Here is a 15,659-nt window from a genome sequence, read left to right on the forward strand (position 1 = left end):
AGAGAATCTCCCTACAACCTGAAAGATATATTTAATTTCAATTAAAGTCCTGAAAATAGCTGAAACTCTGGCTAACAGCTTCTAATCACCAGGTCCTGCTGTTGAATTTCCATCTTAAACAGTTCAATTTGCCAGCTCAGTTTCCACATCCCACCTTGCCTGGAGATGTTAGTGGCAGAGGACCACGGGCTTGGGAATTTTCCAAAGCAGCTCCCACTGTTGAACCTATTATTGGAACAGGTTCCAGGTGCACCAGCCTCACTGTTCAGAGCTAGAAACCAGCAACTGTACTACTGGAGTATGAGAAGAATTGTTTTCATCTAACCTGGATACATTTTCCTCTTAAAAATATTCTGCTTCTGTGGTCAGACAATTTTTCCTTAGCAGGAAGATGAGGAAGGATAAATACGACTAATGGAGAAAGCTCCTGCCCAGAGACAAAAAAAGCGGGGATGAAAAGAAATCTCTTTTGCAAACAGACACAAGACATGGGGGACTTATCTACCTGCTGCTTGCACAAGTCCACCTGCTGGCACTGTGCTCTGGGACTGCCAAGAGACAGTTTAAAAATGAAACCCATTAAAAATCTGCAAGATCCATGGAAATGCAAAAAGTTGGGCATAACTCGTTGTGGATGGGTAGGCACTGGACAGCTGAGTATGTATGAATAGGTGGTATTCCACTTGGTAAGGGAATAGATAAGAAGAGAAAGAGCTGTAGGGTACTAGAAATTATCCATTTGAACAGAAATGCTGATAAAAGGCTTCTCTCACTGCTGCTGTTGAGATTGTTGACTTAAGAATATTGGAAAATTTCTTCATAAATAATAAAAGGCATACATTAATTTAGATGGTATGGCTGTAAGCATTTTGGAAATAGTTATAAATAAACACAGAGGCAAATGAGAATCCCATATCTTCCATTATGTTTCACTATGACATCTGAGGGACTTTCTGCCCATGTTACACACATTGCTGGCCTTTAAGACTGCATAAGTCCACTGTGGCAAATGTAAGAGAAATGAGAAAGGGAAACACTATCATATTTACTTGAACCTTACTGAAAGAGTTGTTAAGTTGTTATGTACTTATATAATTATGCTTCTTGATTTTGCTGCCTGAATAAGCTTTTTAATACACACAGTTCAACATAAACAGTCCTTTATGAAGGTCTCCCAAAGCACACCCTTTGTTAAACTCAATTCTTTTTAAGCATGAGTTGCAAAAATAGTTTCACTAAATCTTCCTCTGGTTAGGCTGGATGTATTTGATCTTTGCTATGATTCCTAACATGACTGAGGATGTAGACCAGAGGAGGATTATTTATTTAAGGGTTTTAGAATCTCTAATTTTTCAGAGTTTAAGGAAGGTAAAACTTAAGTATAGTGATTATGTAGGGGCTATAAATATACACCATTTATACCACATTGTTAAAATAAGAGAAGTACAAGTCTTGTTGTTTTCATAGGGAATTGTTTGATTTAACAAAACACAGACAAAAATAAGAATCAAGCTATTAAATGCATAGCCACAACCTATTCCAGCGGGGAAGAAAATCTTCCAAACACAGAAACCTTTTCCGCCCAAAAAACTCCCAAATAAAACAACAGCTTGGTTTAGAGGCATGTGTCTCATCCACATCCATGTTTTTGTTGAGAATTCAGTGCAGGTCTCTCAGCTCTGCACAGAAATGGACAGTAATTTCATGCTGTTATCTTAAAAGAGCAGGATGAAGAGACGGAATTCGCACTGAAAAGGAAAATGGGGCAGCTCAAGCTACCAACACAGAATTTCTGATATGTTTTTCTTTCCCACTGGAATGCTGAAACATTAACTTCATGATTAATGTATGGAAAGAGGATGGACAGAGTAAGTCCTGTACCTCTGCTGGTACCATGACTGCTGTGAAGTGTCACACTTGTGTCCTCAATCACTTTGATCCTTTTGTAAACATTGATGATGGTCTCATCCATTCACAATTTTTGTAATTTTAAAATTCTTCCTGACAGTTTCAAAGTGCAGCCCAATAATTTTTAATGTTCTTACTGCCTTTTTCAAGTGGCATCATTCTGCTTCTATGCAGAAGTTACTGGAAAATATTATTCACCTACATGTATCTGAATCTTTTGTACCAGAGAAAGATAAGTTTGCACTGACATTTTTAAAATATTCCAAATGGCCCCACAGGTCTGTTCTCTATATGTGTTTATTGCTAGTAATATGACAGAAAAAGCACTGCAGAGCCTCTTGGGTTTTTTATTCATTTTTTTTTCCTAAGCAATTAACTTCCTGTTTTTATCACAGTACAGTTTCTTTTCCCTGAAATGAATCACTCAAAAAAAGATAAGGAGCTCTAGGATTCAAAGCTGCCACTCATGCATACAGCTGTTGCTTTACTAAATTATAAGAAACTTGCAAGTATTTCAAATAGAAACTATAAAAGGCAATTTATTTTTTCTTCTACTGTTTTCAGCTCTTTAATTTGAGTTACAGGATGTCATGTAAGCCAGAGGAAGGCAACCGAGAAAAGAACCATAGTTCCAAAATATCTCAGAGGTTTTTCTATGAACTCTGTTCATGTGACCTGTCAGCATCTGAAATTTAATATTCTTTTCATCTAACCCTAAAATTAGACAGGCACTGGAATATTAAATAAGTTGCATTTTTTTTTCTGTCAGAATTGGCCTGTCACATCAGAATAAGGAAGACATATGTCCTCCACTATAAACTACAGTCAAAACATTAAGGCACTAAAGTATTTTAAACTTAATGGCATTGAGAATAATCAACATGTCTTTAACCTCAGGCGTAACAAATCCAATATACTGATCAAGAATTGGCTGATGTACACAGACTAACTTATTCTGGGCACATTTTATGATGCTTAACAAAAAAAGGACATTTCATCATAGCATTTGTACTTCCAAATAAATGTTTGGCATTGGTAAGTCTGAACTCACAAGTATTTTGCTTAAAACATTCTAAAAAAAGTAAAAAAGTAACAGTGAGGGAAAAGATATATGGTAATAAAAACCATCTCCAAGATGTGTACCATGCACAAAAGGCATGCTCTTGTTCAGAGGAATTTTTGCATACATGGTTTTTTTTGTGTGGTTTTCTAGTATTTATCTTCTTATCGTGTTGGTTTTCATATACCACCTCTACTTGTATGCTTAAACTGAGGCTCTTAAATCACTTCAGCAGATGCCTATTTAATTGAAAATAATGGCATACATTAATTTTCTAACCTGTAGGGGTACTCATAACTAACTCCAAATCAGTCAGACTAGCTACGTAAATTACAGACAGTAACAGTTGTTTATACACGCTTGTGGGGACAATAGCATATGTTGTCAAATTTGATTTAATTAAAAAGTCTGTGCAATCAGAACCAGCATAATGCATGACACTTCTGTTCAGGATATTTTTGTGAAGAAATGAGGATTCTGACTGACCGTGTTTGCAAATTACTTTAGTAAAGAAAATAAACTGCTCCAGATTTTCCTTAGAAATGATTCCCTCTTGGGAACTTTTTAACTAATGTATTTTCCAAATGGGTAATTTGATTTGTCTTAAGTTGAAACCTTTTATGTAGAAATTTACTTATTAAAACACAAAGTTTTTCCAAATCAAAACTTTATTTTCAGTCAAATCCACATTTTCCTAATTTTTTTTTTGCTTTAAAGAAAGTTTTAAAAATGTTTATATTGTTTGACTCAGAAGTTTCCTCTCTGGCACATCTCTATGTCTGAAAGCAATTTACACAATATTCTGCCAGAAACTGGGATCAGCCAACCATATTTGCCAGAATCAATGTCTAAGCAGTTTTGCTATTTGCTAAAAAGAGGGGTAGACTTTCTTTAATGATTTATGAGTCATAAAGTAAACATAATGAGAAATAAATGGACCACAAATTCACCTTTTTTCACAACTCCACCGAAAAGTAGAGGGCAGTAGGCATGCTGGGAGAGGGAATTTTGTAGGATTTTATTCCAGCAAGACTGAGCCATTCAGAAGATAGTGGGCACTAGAGTGCATTGCAGATTAAAAATTCCTGTATTTGTTTACAGGAAGACAGCTCCAGAAACTGCTGCTTAAGTTATTCCTGTCAGAAAGCCACAAAGGATACAAAAGAGCAGGGAACCTCTCAACGCTGGGCACAAAACAGGCTTCCAAACCCTTTTGGTGGACCTCACATTAACATACAGCTTTGTGCCACTCAACAGTAATGTCAAAAACATCAGCATGCCATGGGCTGCCAAAACATGAACTGATATTGTGCATTCACCCCTGAGGCTCTAGATTCATTTCATTTCAAACAGGGGACATCTGTTTCTGGTAACAGAAATAAATCACTCCACTGATCTTTGCATCTGAGGGGAAATAAATACATAGAAGAATAAATACAACCCAAATGTTTCTAACTTTTAGAAAGCCTTAGTATGAGAAATGGACACATTTTAGTCCTGGAGGCAATGAAACAAGTTAAGGAACAATTTTGATTGCAACTCTCACAGATAAAGCTCAATTTGTTGGACTGGCTTTAGGAAAGAAAGAATTTAGACATGTCACATTCCTCTGTGAGTGTTTATGCTCTCACAGAATCCCAGAACGGCTGAGGTTGAAAGGGATCTCAGAAACTCATCTTGCCTAAGCCCACGCTCAAGAAGGGCCACCAAGTATAGCTGGCTGCCTAGGATTAGTGTCCAGATGGCTTCTGAATATCTCCAAGCATGGAGAGTCTACAATCTGCCTGGGCAACCTATGCCAGAGCTCAGCTGCTCTCAAGAGAAAAAAAAAAAGTTTCCTTGATGATCAGACAGAGCCTCTTGTGTTGCAGCTGGTGGCCATTGCCTCTGGTCCTGTCACTGGGCACCACTGAAAAGAGCCTGGCTCTGTTCTCTTTATAGCCTCCCTCCAGATACTGATACACACAGGAGAGATCCCCTCTGAGCCTTCTCTTTTCTAGGCTGATCAGTCCCAGCTTGCTTAGCCCTTCCTCAGAGGAGAGATGCTCCAGCCCCTTCATCACCTTTGTGGCCCTTTGCTGGACTTCCTGCAGTATGCCCAAATCTCTCTTGTGCTGGGGAGCCCAGTGCTGGACACAGCACTCCAGGTGGCAATCTGTGACAATGACATTCCTGTCCATCCCATGACACCATTACAGTAATGTCCTCTGGTCTGTCAAAATCACTTATTTTAACTGCATGTTAAAGGATATATTTTTATGTATGCATTCAATTTCCACTTTGCTTGGAAAAAGAGTGTATTAGAGATACAAGGATGAAAAGAAAATGGATTATCTTTCATCTGCCACACCAAGAATAACTGATTTTAAAACCATCTTTTTATGAAGAGATTGATGCATGGCAATGCTTCAACAAAGGTAATTTCCCTAATACTTAACAACATAATTTGTATAATTATAAGATTAAAAATGTAAAGCAGTTCAGTTTGATAAATAAAACAATGTGGATCCATTATATTTTCAAGCCTTGTGCTTCCAGAAAACAGCTGCAGATGAAGCAATTGTTCAACTTGAGACTACTGATGCAACTACTTTGGGACCTCAGGAAAAACTCTTTGGGGTCTTCTACTCTATGTGGAAAATGACGTACCATGAAATTTACAGGAAAAGAAAAACCAACATTTTTTTGTGCAACAGAAAATAGATTTAAACAAAGCTTTTCCTCTTGGATCTGCTACAAATTCTGTTTGCCTATATTAAGGGTCAGTCCAAAACTGAACCCAAGGAAATGGATTTTGATAGCCTAAAACCTTTTCCAGCTATTTAATCATAAAATGCTAAAATATAAATGACATATCACAGTTTAAAGAATTATTTTGGAAATTTATGCCCTGATTTATCATGATTAACAATCCACTAAAAATTATCATAATGACAACAAATCTGTTATAACGCATAATTCTTTATCCAAAATTCTTCATGAAAGCACTAATATAATAGCCCAAATTTGGGCTATTATTTACCTGAAAGAAACATGCTACTAATAAATGGATTTTAACTAAGTATGAATATATAATGGTAAATTCTCCTGTCTTCTACTAGAGAACTAAGGAGGAATGGAATTATTCTTCAACTCTACTGGTGCAAAACCCCCAAGTTCTGATCTGGATAAAAGTTGCAAATGAAAGCTGTATTTAGATCTTGTTAAGCCACATAAAAAGAAAAGTTCAATACTGCTGTATTTATTTTTCTTCAACTCATGAGGACAAGCAGAAAGAAATTAAATTGTTGTTTTAGCTTTAAATTAAATTCAACATGTTTTAAATGGTCACAAACCAAAATTATAGCTTCTTGTTGACTAACCACAAAACACAGCTTTTCTTTAGACAGCAGTAAAACATTTGGAACAAGAATTAAACACTCTCATTCAGTGAACAAAAACTGAACAAAGTTGCAAAAAGTTGTGCATTTCATTAGAATGTTTTGAATATCAAACTGAAAACGTGATGTGACTATTAATAAAGATTCTTCTGTTTAGAGTAAAAAGCACTGAGAAGTTCAGATGAAATTTCAGTGCAATCTGAACACCTGAAGAATGCTGTAACAGAAATTTGACTATTACAATTCCTACATGTTGAAATCAATAGGCAGTTATATGAGCCTACATTTCTGAAAAAAGAATTGAGAAAACCACTGCGCCCTCACCTTACAAAAAATACAACTTATTACATCTACTATGTAACTGTTTTCTAGTCAGCAGAGAGACAAAGGGAAATGTGTATAGAGAATAAACAAAAATCCTCATGTTCCATGGCATACCTAGTTTATTGAAGTAGTGCTCCTAAAATATCTTGGATGGGATGAGAATTTCTTTGGAACATACCCATGATAAGAGCTGATTTTCTTGGATGAGAACAATCTGTTTAAATACTAGCTTCTTGTGACCAAATGGAAGGTCAGAGCTGCACAAGAAATCAGAACTGTGACTGCAGACTACAGATGCTACAGACACTGGGAAACCTCTGATGTATTAAGGAATTTCAGGGACAACAGATGGACATGTTTGGATCTGCTGAGCATTCAAGCTTCCCACTGAACTGTTTATTAACTTCAGGACTACCTCAAAAGTCTAAGAAAGCAAAAAATCTTACAGGACTTCTCTCGTCTTTCTCAGAGGCAACAGGCACTTGCACAGTTTCATTTCAGGCAGGGTAAGGGGATGGAAGCCATTATGGGATGGAAGCCATAAGGGAGATGTCACTCAACACAAAAAGTGGAAATGGCTTATTTCTGCTTTGGCCAGTAATGCGTGCTTAGGGAAGCATTTCCAAGTGCAAGTGCCCAATGTATGGAAGAAATGAGTGTCTCTAACGAGTAAGTTAATGCAGTGTGACATTAAAATAGTTCAAAAATTAAAAGAACCCACCGACTCTTTTCTGCTCATAGTTTTGCTTTGGGAACGAGAGCGGGAGATGGTGCTGAAAAAGGAATCCTTTTTTGAGGCAGACAAAGGTGGAGATCCTGTGAATTCACGTCCTCCAGACAAGCTCTCTATGCTTGGAGATGAACTGATGTTTTTTGAACTTTGGCCTGTAAAGCAAATATAAAAAAACCCAAACAGTTAATCAATGGGCATTTCCTTTTTCCCACAAATACTACAAATACTTCCTTGTTTCAACTGACATTGACTGAGAGTCACAGACAGCCCAACACAGAATGAAATGTTGAAGTGTGTCAGCATGCACTGAGAGATTGAAGGACTGTTCTCACATGGAACTTAATTTCTGTATGAGAGAAGAACACAAAATCTTTGTGTATATATAGATATATACACAAACATACACTATCTAGTACACACCTGTATCTATATATATGCTAAATTATGTGTGTGTATATATACACACACACACACATATATATATATAAAAAAATAAATATCACCTCATTATATGCCCCGCTAATATATCCACAGACTGAGGAACTTCAAGCCCTGTGTGGCAAAATGAGCAAAGTACCATCTCATAAAACTAAAAAAAAAATAAATCTGATATCATCAACACTACAATGGAAATAGTTTTTCCCAACTATAAAGCTTGGCAAAGAATGTTAACAAGAACTTCAGATTCCAAAAGTGGGTTGGAACACTGAAGATCTAGATCACAATATTTAGACTTGAAGCAAGAGAAAAAGTAAGTTAAGTTTGGAAATAAACATAAGCTCTCATGCTTCAAATTTTAAGGCCATCACCACCTAACAGACACTTTGATGAAGTCTACTTAATAGTTACCTCTTGTCATTTCATGGAGCTTTTGAAATGAATCCAGCATTGTCCACTATCATAGTGAAGACAGGTAGGGAGAAGCCTGGGCTGGATCACCATGGCAGTGTATGCATCAGGCAGCCTCTGATAAGGCTAGTTTTCTTCTAGTTGAGGCTTACAAAGTGTTTTCAAATATTTAAATCAAAATTTTGTTTTCATTTTTCCAGGAGGAAAAAAACTCCAGTATGTCAGTTTTCATCAACTTTCATTAAAAAAATGTTGCCTTAGGACAGATGCTAGTTTAAAAAAATCTTTTTATCATGTGTATGATGAAGTCAAGCTCGAATGACTCCATGAAATTGCAGAGTTTTCCATTCTGGGAAAAAGTTAAATAGCACAAAAAGCTAATGCTCAAGAATTCTCCCTATCTCTTGTTTGATGGCTATTCTGATGAGAGGGTTTATGTTTCCCTCTTTCCTTTCTTCTTTTTTTGGTATGCTTTCATGTTACCACCTATAGCATTAAGTGTGACTCTCTGCAATCAAATCTTTCACAGTTTCTTAAGGGAATAAATACAGATTTATTTGAAATATACTTTTTGCAAGGAGACTGTTAAATGCAAAGAGACTGAACTAGCAAAGAACAAAACATTACGTGTGAACAAACAGACCTTAAATGACAAAACCCAAGAAAGGATCTGGGTTTAACATGCTGAACATTTTCTAGAAGAAAACTCATATAAATTGCTTCCCATCTTGTCCTTCATTCTCTGTGGCTTTTTTCTGCTCACTTCCCCCACAACCCTCCTACATTTTATGCTCTGTTTCTGTGCACCTTCCTGTCTGCCTCCATCTCTTCTTCAGATCCCTCCATACTGCCTCTTCTGCAACTTCTTATTCTAACTTATTTCTTTACATATTTTTTACTTCCCACCAACTTCATTCAACTGGATTTTTCTGTTTCTTCACAGTCCTCCTCCAGGCACTTACTACCTACCATCTAGTCCGAGAAGCTTCCTTAAAAGTGCATGAGACTGATGCTCTTGCAGATCTCACTTAACTTCTGCCTTCCCATTTTATAGAAAAATGGGATATGCATAAATCATGTGCACTGTAAATAATTCTGGAGATGAAAAAGGAAAAAAGACTGCATGGCAAACAGCGGAAATTATTTAGTTGCAAGGAAATTTTTAGAAATTTTCTAATTTTCGGATAAAATCATGTCACTTGGCAACATTGTTATCCTTATAGTTGCCTTTATGTAAGAAAAAAGACTTTTTATGCATTTCATAGTGGCAAATGGAAGTGTGCTTTTGAAGTAGGTAAACTTAAAAATAGTTTTGGAACAGATGGAATCACATATTTTAGCAAATAAAGCATTTATAAAAGCAATTCACACAGCTAAGCAAGAGAAGCCAATATAAATGCTAAACGTAAGAAAAAAGTATTTGGTGGACAGAGTAAAGTGCAACAGAAAAATATTTACTAAGTCTATATCATATTAAATAGCCTCTCTTTACCATCCTAGTAATAAGAAGATATATTCCTTATAGGGTGAAGATTAAAAAAACAAACAAAAAACTTAAACAATGAGCAATGTATATTTTTCACATATGCTTCACTGTATGGCCTGGACTTAACACAATTCACCTGCAAATAAGCAGATTATGTGATAAAAATTAACAGATAATATTGAGAGAAGAACACTTTAAATATATTTGAGGAACACAAACACATGAAATAATACAGCTTGGTAAAACAATGGAAAAAAATGATGTATGAAGATTTTTTTTTTCTATAATCTGTCTTACAGCTCTAAGGAAAAAAATGTCAAAAATATAGTAAGAAAATGAAAAGACAGAGAAGTGTCCTCATGGTCACTGCAAACAGCTACACTTCAAAAGATGGATCACAGTTCAGAGGAACAGAATATGCAACTACTTGCATAACCAAACAAGATTTTGTGGACAGAATAATACAAGTGTCCTAAAAAGGAATTTGCTCAAGTAACATCAAGAGCTTTGAACAGTTTGGTTCTCATGGCCTTAAATTATATAATGAAAATAAAAAATAAGAACAATACAAGATCTAGTTAAACTAAGACAGAGATACAGTAAAGTAGAAGTGATAAAAATACTGCATCTGTATGTTTGATACCCAAGTAAGAAGAAAGGTTAGGATGCACCTGATCCTTCTGCATGAACAAGCAAATCTGGGGAAATTATTATTAGGAAACACTATTTTTTTTATTTTGCATCCAACCCTGTGAACAGTGCTGTGACATGGATTATCTGGGGATATAATTGAGAATTAAGACAGAAAGAACAGCGCTTATGAATAATACAGTGTGCTGCAACTCATAAAGCAGGAACCTTGGATTGTGATAGTCTTCTAATTTCCAGAGGAGTCATGGTTTTTACAACTGTAAATATGAAAACTGAAAGACAGGTCACACCAATCATATGTTTTTCCCCTAATGTCAAAAAAAAAAAAAAAAAAAAAAAAAAAAAAAGAAAAAAAGACAAGAAAGAGAAAAGATAAAAGACATCTATGATTTTCCGATTTTCCCAACACAGAAATGTAATGAATCACAGAATATTCTGACTTGGTGACTTGGAAGGGACCCACAAAGATCATTGAGTCCAACTCTTAAGGAAGCTGCTGCAACAACATTTAACTGAGTCACCACATTGCTTCTGAAGTCCTTCACATGTATCATGTATGCACTGTGCACTGAGGCATTAACAACCCTCACATAACTTTGGAAACAACACCGTAGTACCAGCACACAGACTTTAGGATCTCAGGACAATGGCACAAATGCCATTTGTACCTTCACTGTTCTGTGTCTTACTGATTTTACATCTTTCTTAATGTGCAGTGTGGTACATTCTGCACTCTCTTGACAAGAAGGTAATGGGACAGAGTTTCTAATTTTGTATTATTCCTCAAAAAAAAAAAAAAGGAAAAAGAAAAAAAGAAGTCTTACCCGTCATGTAGAATCAAAATGCATAAAGATTGCAATAAAGTACAGTTAATAACTAAAATCGTGTCCTTCTTCTTGAGCAGCTTAATCAGCAACCTGAGAACACTACTGAATCAAAACTCTCATTTTTGTCTGCTCATTCTGTCAATATCAGATAAATACATTATAGCTCCTTAAAAAACATTAGAGAAATCTAATCTCTGACCATCTAAGCATATACCAGAAGGTCCTAAAGCCTATATAAAACAGGCTGAAGAAACTCCATAAACATGGAAATCAAATACATGCTTATGAAGCACACAGAACAAATATGGAAGGATCCCTGACGTATGCAGAAGTCAAAATACATTACCATGTAGGATGTTTCAAATATATACACACACACACACATATATATATATATATATATATATATATGTATATGCATTCTGAAATGCATAAATAGTTCACAGTAATGATGCATAGGATTTCACACACTAAAAATACATCAATTTCTGAGGCAAAAAGGAGCAATGTTATCTCCATGGGCTGGCTTCTAAGTGGCTTACTACTTGCCTGTTGCTAATGATGCTGAGACTGACCCCAGGGTGAGAAATGCTCTGCCTCAAAACCATTTGGAAAACACACAGATGGGGCAGTGGAAAAAGGGACCAACCTGTTGGTATCATGGAGACCTCTGATGTCTTGCAGAGAATGATAATTTAAATTTAATGTGATCAAAAATTAGGCCATATAATAAAGTAAAAGGTGATGGCAAGGAGGACAAGACTTACAATTAAAGGAAAGTGAGCTTCAGGTCTTACTAAGTTTGAGTAAAGTTATGGGGGAGATAACCAGGAACACTGGCGGTCCCTGCTAAAACACATGAAAAATCAGAGGAACGTGCAAAAAAGACATACAAAACTGATGGCTCATTCTGTTTGGTCCCTACAGAGGAAAAGAATACCTTTCATAGTTATAAGAAGAGCAAGGAAAAAGGCACCAAGAAGATCAGAAGTATGGCACTATATATAATTCAAAACCATTCAGATCTGCTCATCTGTCTGCATTTGCTATAGTGAGGATGTAGAGTATTAAAATTTGCAAAAAGAATGAGATGAGTTTTATAAAACTTTTCAGATAAATTAGTTTCCTTTTTCTCCTGCAGTGAAATTGGAGCAAAGGCTTCCAGCACTTTCAAAATTCATTCAAACCACCTCATCACACAAATCCATGTACTTTTTATTTCAGCCAAGGCAGGTAAGCTCCCTGTTAAGTCAAGTGCACCACAGCAGATGTTCGGCCCAAAATACCTGCCCCAAATATAACAGGAGGGAAGTAATGCAGCTAAAAGGGACAATGATGGTGGAATTGGCCCTGATGACAGAGTGGGAAATGGGCTACAAAGTGCAAGAGCACAGAGGTTTGTAGCACAGATAGATGCTGACGCACGGTGGATGCCTGTGAAGAGACACAGACACACAGAGACATACAGACAGACACACGGACACACAGAGACACACACAAACCCACAGATGCATGCACAAGACACACAGAGTCAGACACAAACCACCACACATGCAGACATGCAGGCAGACAGACACACAGACAGACAGAGACACAGACACACACACAGACAGGCGCAGAGACACACACAGACACAGACACAGAGACACACACACAGACACAGAGACACACACACAGACACACAGACACACACAGACACACACAGACACACAGAGACACACACACAGAGAGACACACACAGACACACAGACACACGGACACAGACACACACACCCCCTCACACACAAACACAGACACACACAGACACACAGACACACACACCCCCTCACACACAAACACAGACACACACAGACAGACACACACAGACACAGACAGACAGACACACAGACACAGACACAGACACACACACACACAGAGCTCGGCAGGACGCGCAGAGCGGAGCTCTCTGCCGGCACTACAGCGGCGCTCGCTGGCGGGACAGCGGCGGTGCCGGCGGGCGCCGCCCGGGCCTACCTGCGCTGGCCGGGCTGTGCTGCTGGGCCTGGGCCGGCCCCGGCGGCGCCGCCTCGCCCGCCTCGCCTGGCAAACAAACAACAGCGTTAGCGCGGCCCCGCCGCTGCAGCTCGCCCGAGGGAAGAGCCGCGGCTTTGGGGGTTCAGCCGGAGCACCCTGCTTTGAACAGAGAGGACATTGTGAGAGAGCGCTGTAGGGACAGGCAAAAGGAAAGGGGAAGGTTGGATAACCAGTTGTCACAGGCTGCAGAACCCCAGTGCTTTTAAGTGATGATTTAGATCAAAATCTAAACTTAAGAGTCAAAACCGTTTTTTGCTGGCAGTTTACAGAGACAGTGCTATTCTGCTATTTGAGGGCTTCACAGAATGGCTGAGGTTGGAAGACCACTGGCCCAAGCCCCTTGCTCAAGCAGGGTCCCTTAGGACTCGTTACTCAGGACTGTGTCCTGATGGCTTTTGAGTATCTCCGGCAAAGGGGACTCCACAACTCCACTGGGCAATCTGTTCCAAGGCACAGTCACTCGCACAGTAAGGAAGTTCTTCCTCATATTCAGGCAACATTTCCTGTGCATCAGTTTCTGCCCATTGCCTTTTGTTCTACTTCTTGGCACCACCAAGAAAAGACTTGGGGGCTCCACCCTCCTCACACCTCCCTGTAGACACTATCCCTTGTCTATCTTCTCTTCTCAAGGCCAAAGAGTTCCAGCTCCCTCAATTTTCTCGTGAGGTGCTCCAGTCCCCTAATCTTCGGAGCCCTCCACAGGACTCACTCCATGTCTCTCTTATATTGTGGAGCTCAGAAGTTGTATCCTTGCTGTCAAAAGATTCATAATTGCCTAATAATATGTATATTTATATGTTTTTTAAAAAGAAAAAAAACACATTTGTCAATCTGTGTTTTACTCCTTTAATTTGTACTCATTTCTGCTATTAATGAGGACAATTTCTTTATCCACATGAAAAGCATACTCATTTTCTAGAGATAAATAAATAATTCTAAATAATTATTTAACTTTATAAATAATTCTAAATTGCGGGGATCATTTCTTTAGGGCATACATGTTGACTATGGAAATTCTGTTTGTGTTACAACAAATACCATAGTAGTATCAACTCATAAAAACAAAGAGTAGCCTGGAAACTCTTTAAATACAGTTTTGGCAGAACTTTGTCTTTTAACTGGTCCTCTAATGTGTCCTTGTGATAGAGCTGCATTTAAATCAAAACCTTTTGGGTTTCACCATGAAATGACCTAGAAGGAAAACTGTATCTGGCACTATCAGGGAAGAAGAGAAAGAGAAATGCTTTTTTTTCTTGGCAATACACTGCCATTTGGTAATCAAAGAATATCCAGTTTCTGAATGATGAAGGATCCACTGGAACACACAGGGCAATTATTGAGCTTTTTTTCCCATTTTTTTCATTATAATTTCTTTTATCTTTCAAAATAACCACCTCAACTGAAAATCCAATAAACTCAGTATCTGAATTCAACTTTTGTGCCAATGAATTACTTCACTGTGCAGGATCAAGAGAATGTTTTAATCCCTCTTCTGATAGCAGGCTACCTTGCATAAGTAATCAGTAATGATACCCGATCTTCTTCTGTGCTGAGGACAGGCTGAACGGTACTAATATATTATTAGGAGGAACTGAATTTCCAATGAGATGTCTGGATACTTTGTTCAGCTGTGATTTGTAATGCTGAAGACTCATCTGGAATTACAGGCTTGCAATTATGGTTGGGTTTTTTTTCCCGTCTGTTCTTTTTCCATTTACATTATCTAAATTATATGCATTTTTTTTCATACAGAAATTCAGCAAGTACCAAAACTTTGGAGTGAGAAGTAATTACAACTGATTATGTAACCCAATCATCCCTCATCTAGAGTATGGCAGCATGAATGGTAGCTGGTTTGTGAGTGGTAACTCTGTTGAAACAGAGCTGTTAAAACTGGGAGAGGATTATTTTGACAGTCCTGCAAGGTATTTTGCTATCAAGGACTTCTTCACAAAGTAGATCAGCCAGTTAATTTAATCTCTTCAAACGTACAAATCTCTACATATTAATTTAAATTATCAGCACTACTTCAGCATTCAAACCTGAAAAGACAAGTAAGAAAAAAATGGATTACTTATTTTATGGCTTGATGCCCGTTAGATTTACAGCACTTTGGCCTGTTATACTGTCCAACTGAACATCTGTGAGTATTACATCAGCTGGAAGTGCAAATGTCTTTCAATTTAAATCCTAAATCCATGTCTCTGCCTACCTCAGCTAAATAACTAGGCTCCAGGAGGCTGAGGAGAGCTGAACATACAGGGAAGAACAAGAACAGGAGACAATTAGTGACAGCTAGTTAGTAATTTGGGAGCCTTGCCAAGTAGTTTTTAGATACTCAAAAAACTACAGCAGAATCCAGAGCTAG

General features: G+C 37.6%; 1 protein-coding gene across 3 annotated transcripts in view; it reads right to left on the reverse strand.

The window, feature by feature from the left end:
• Positions 1-15,659, reverse strand: part of TBC1D5 (TBC1 domain family member 5) — a 321,912-nt gene that overhangs the window by 38,917 nt on the left and 267,336 nt on the right. For 2 of the 3 annotated variants that reach the window (XM_066555139.1, XM_066555128.1), the window contains exon 19: positions 7,394-7,557. In XM_066555139.1, the coding sequence (XP_066411236.1) occupies positions 7,394-7,557 (164 nt within the window). Of the gene's footprint in view, positions 1-7,393; positions 7,558-13,231; positions 13,298-15,659 lie in introns of all 3 variants that reach the window. The other variant, XM_066555119.1, reaches the window with a different exon arrangement.

Source organism: Molothrus aeneus, chromosome 1 (genome assembly GCF_037042795.1).
Source record: "Molothrus aeneus isolate 106 chromosome 1, BPBGC_Maene_1.0, whole genome shotgun sequence".
Taxonomy (NCBI): Eukaryota; Metazoa; Chordata; class Aves; order Passeriformes; family Icteridae; genus Molothrus; species Molothrus aeneus.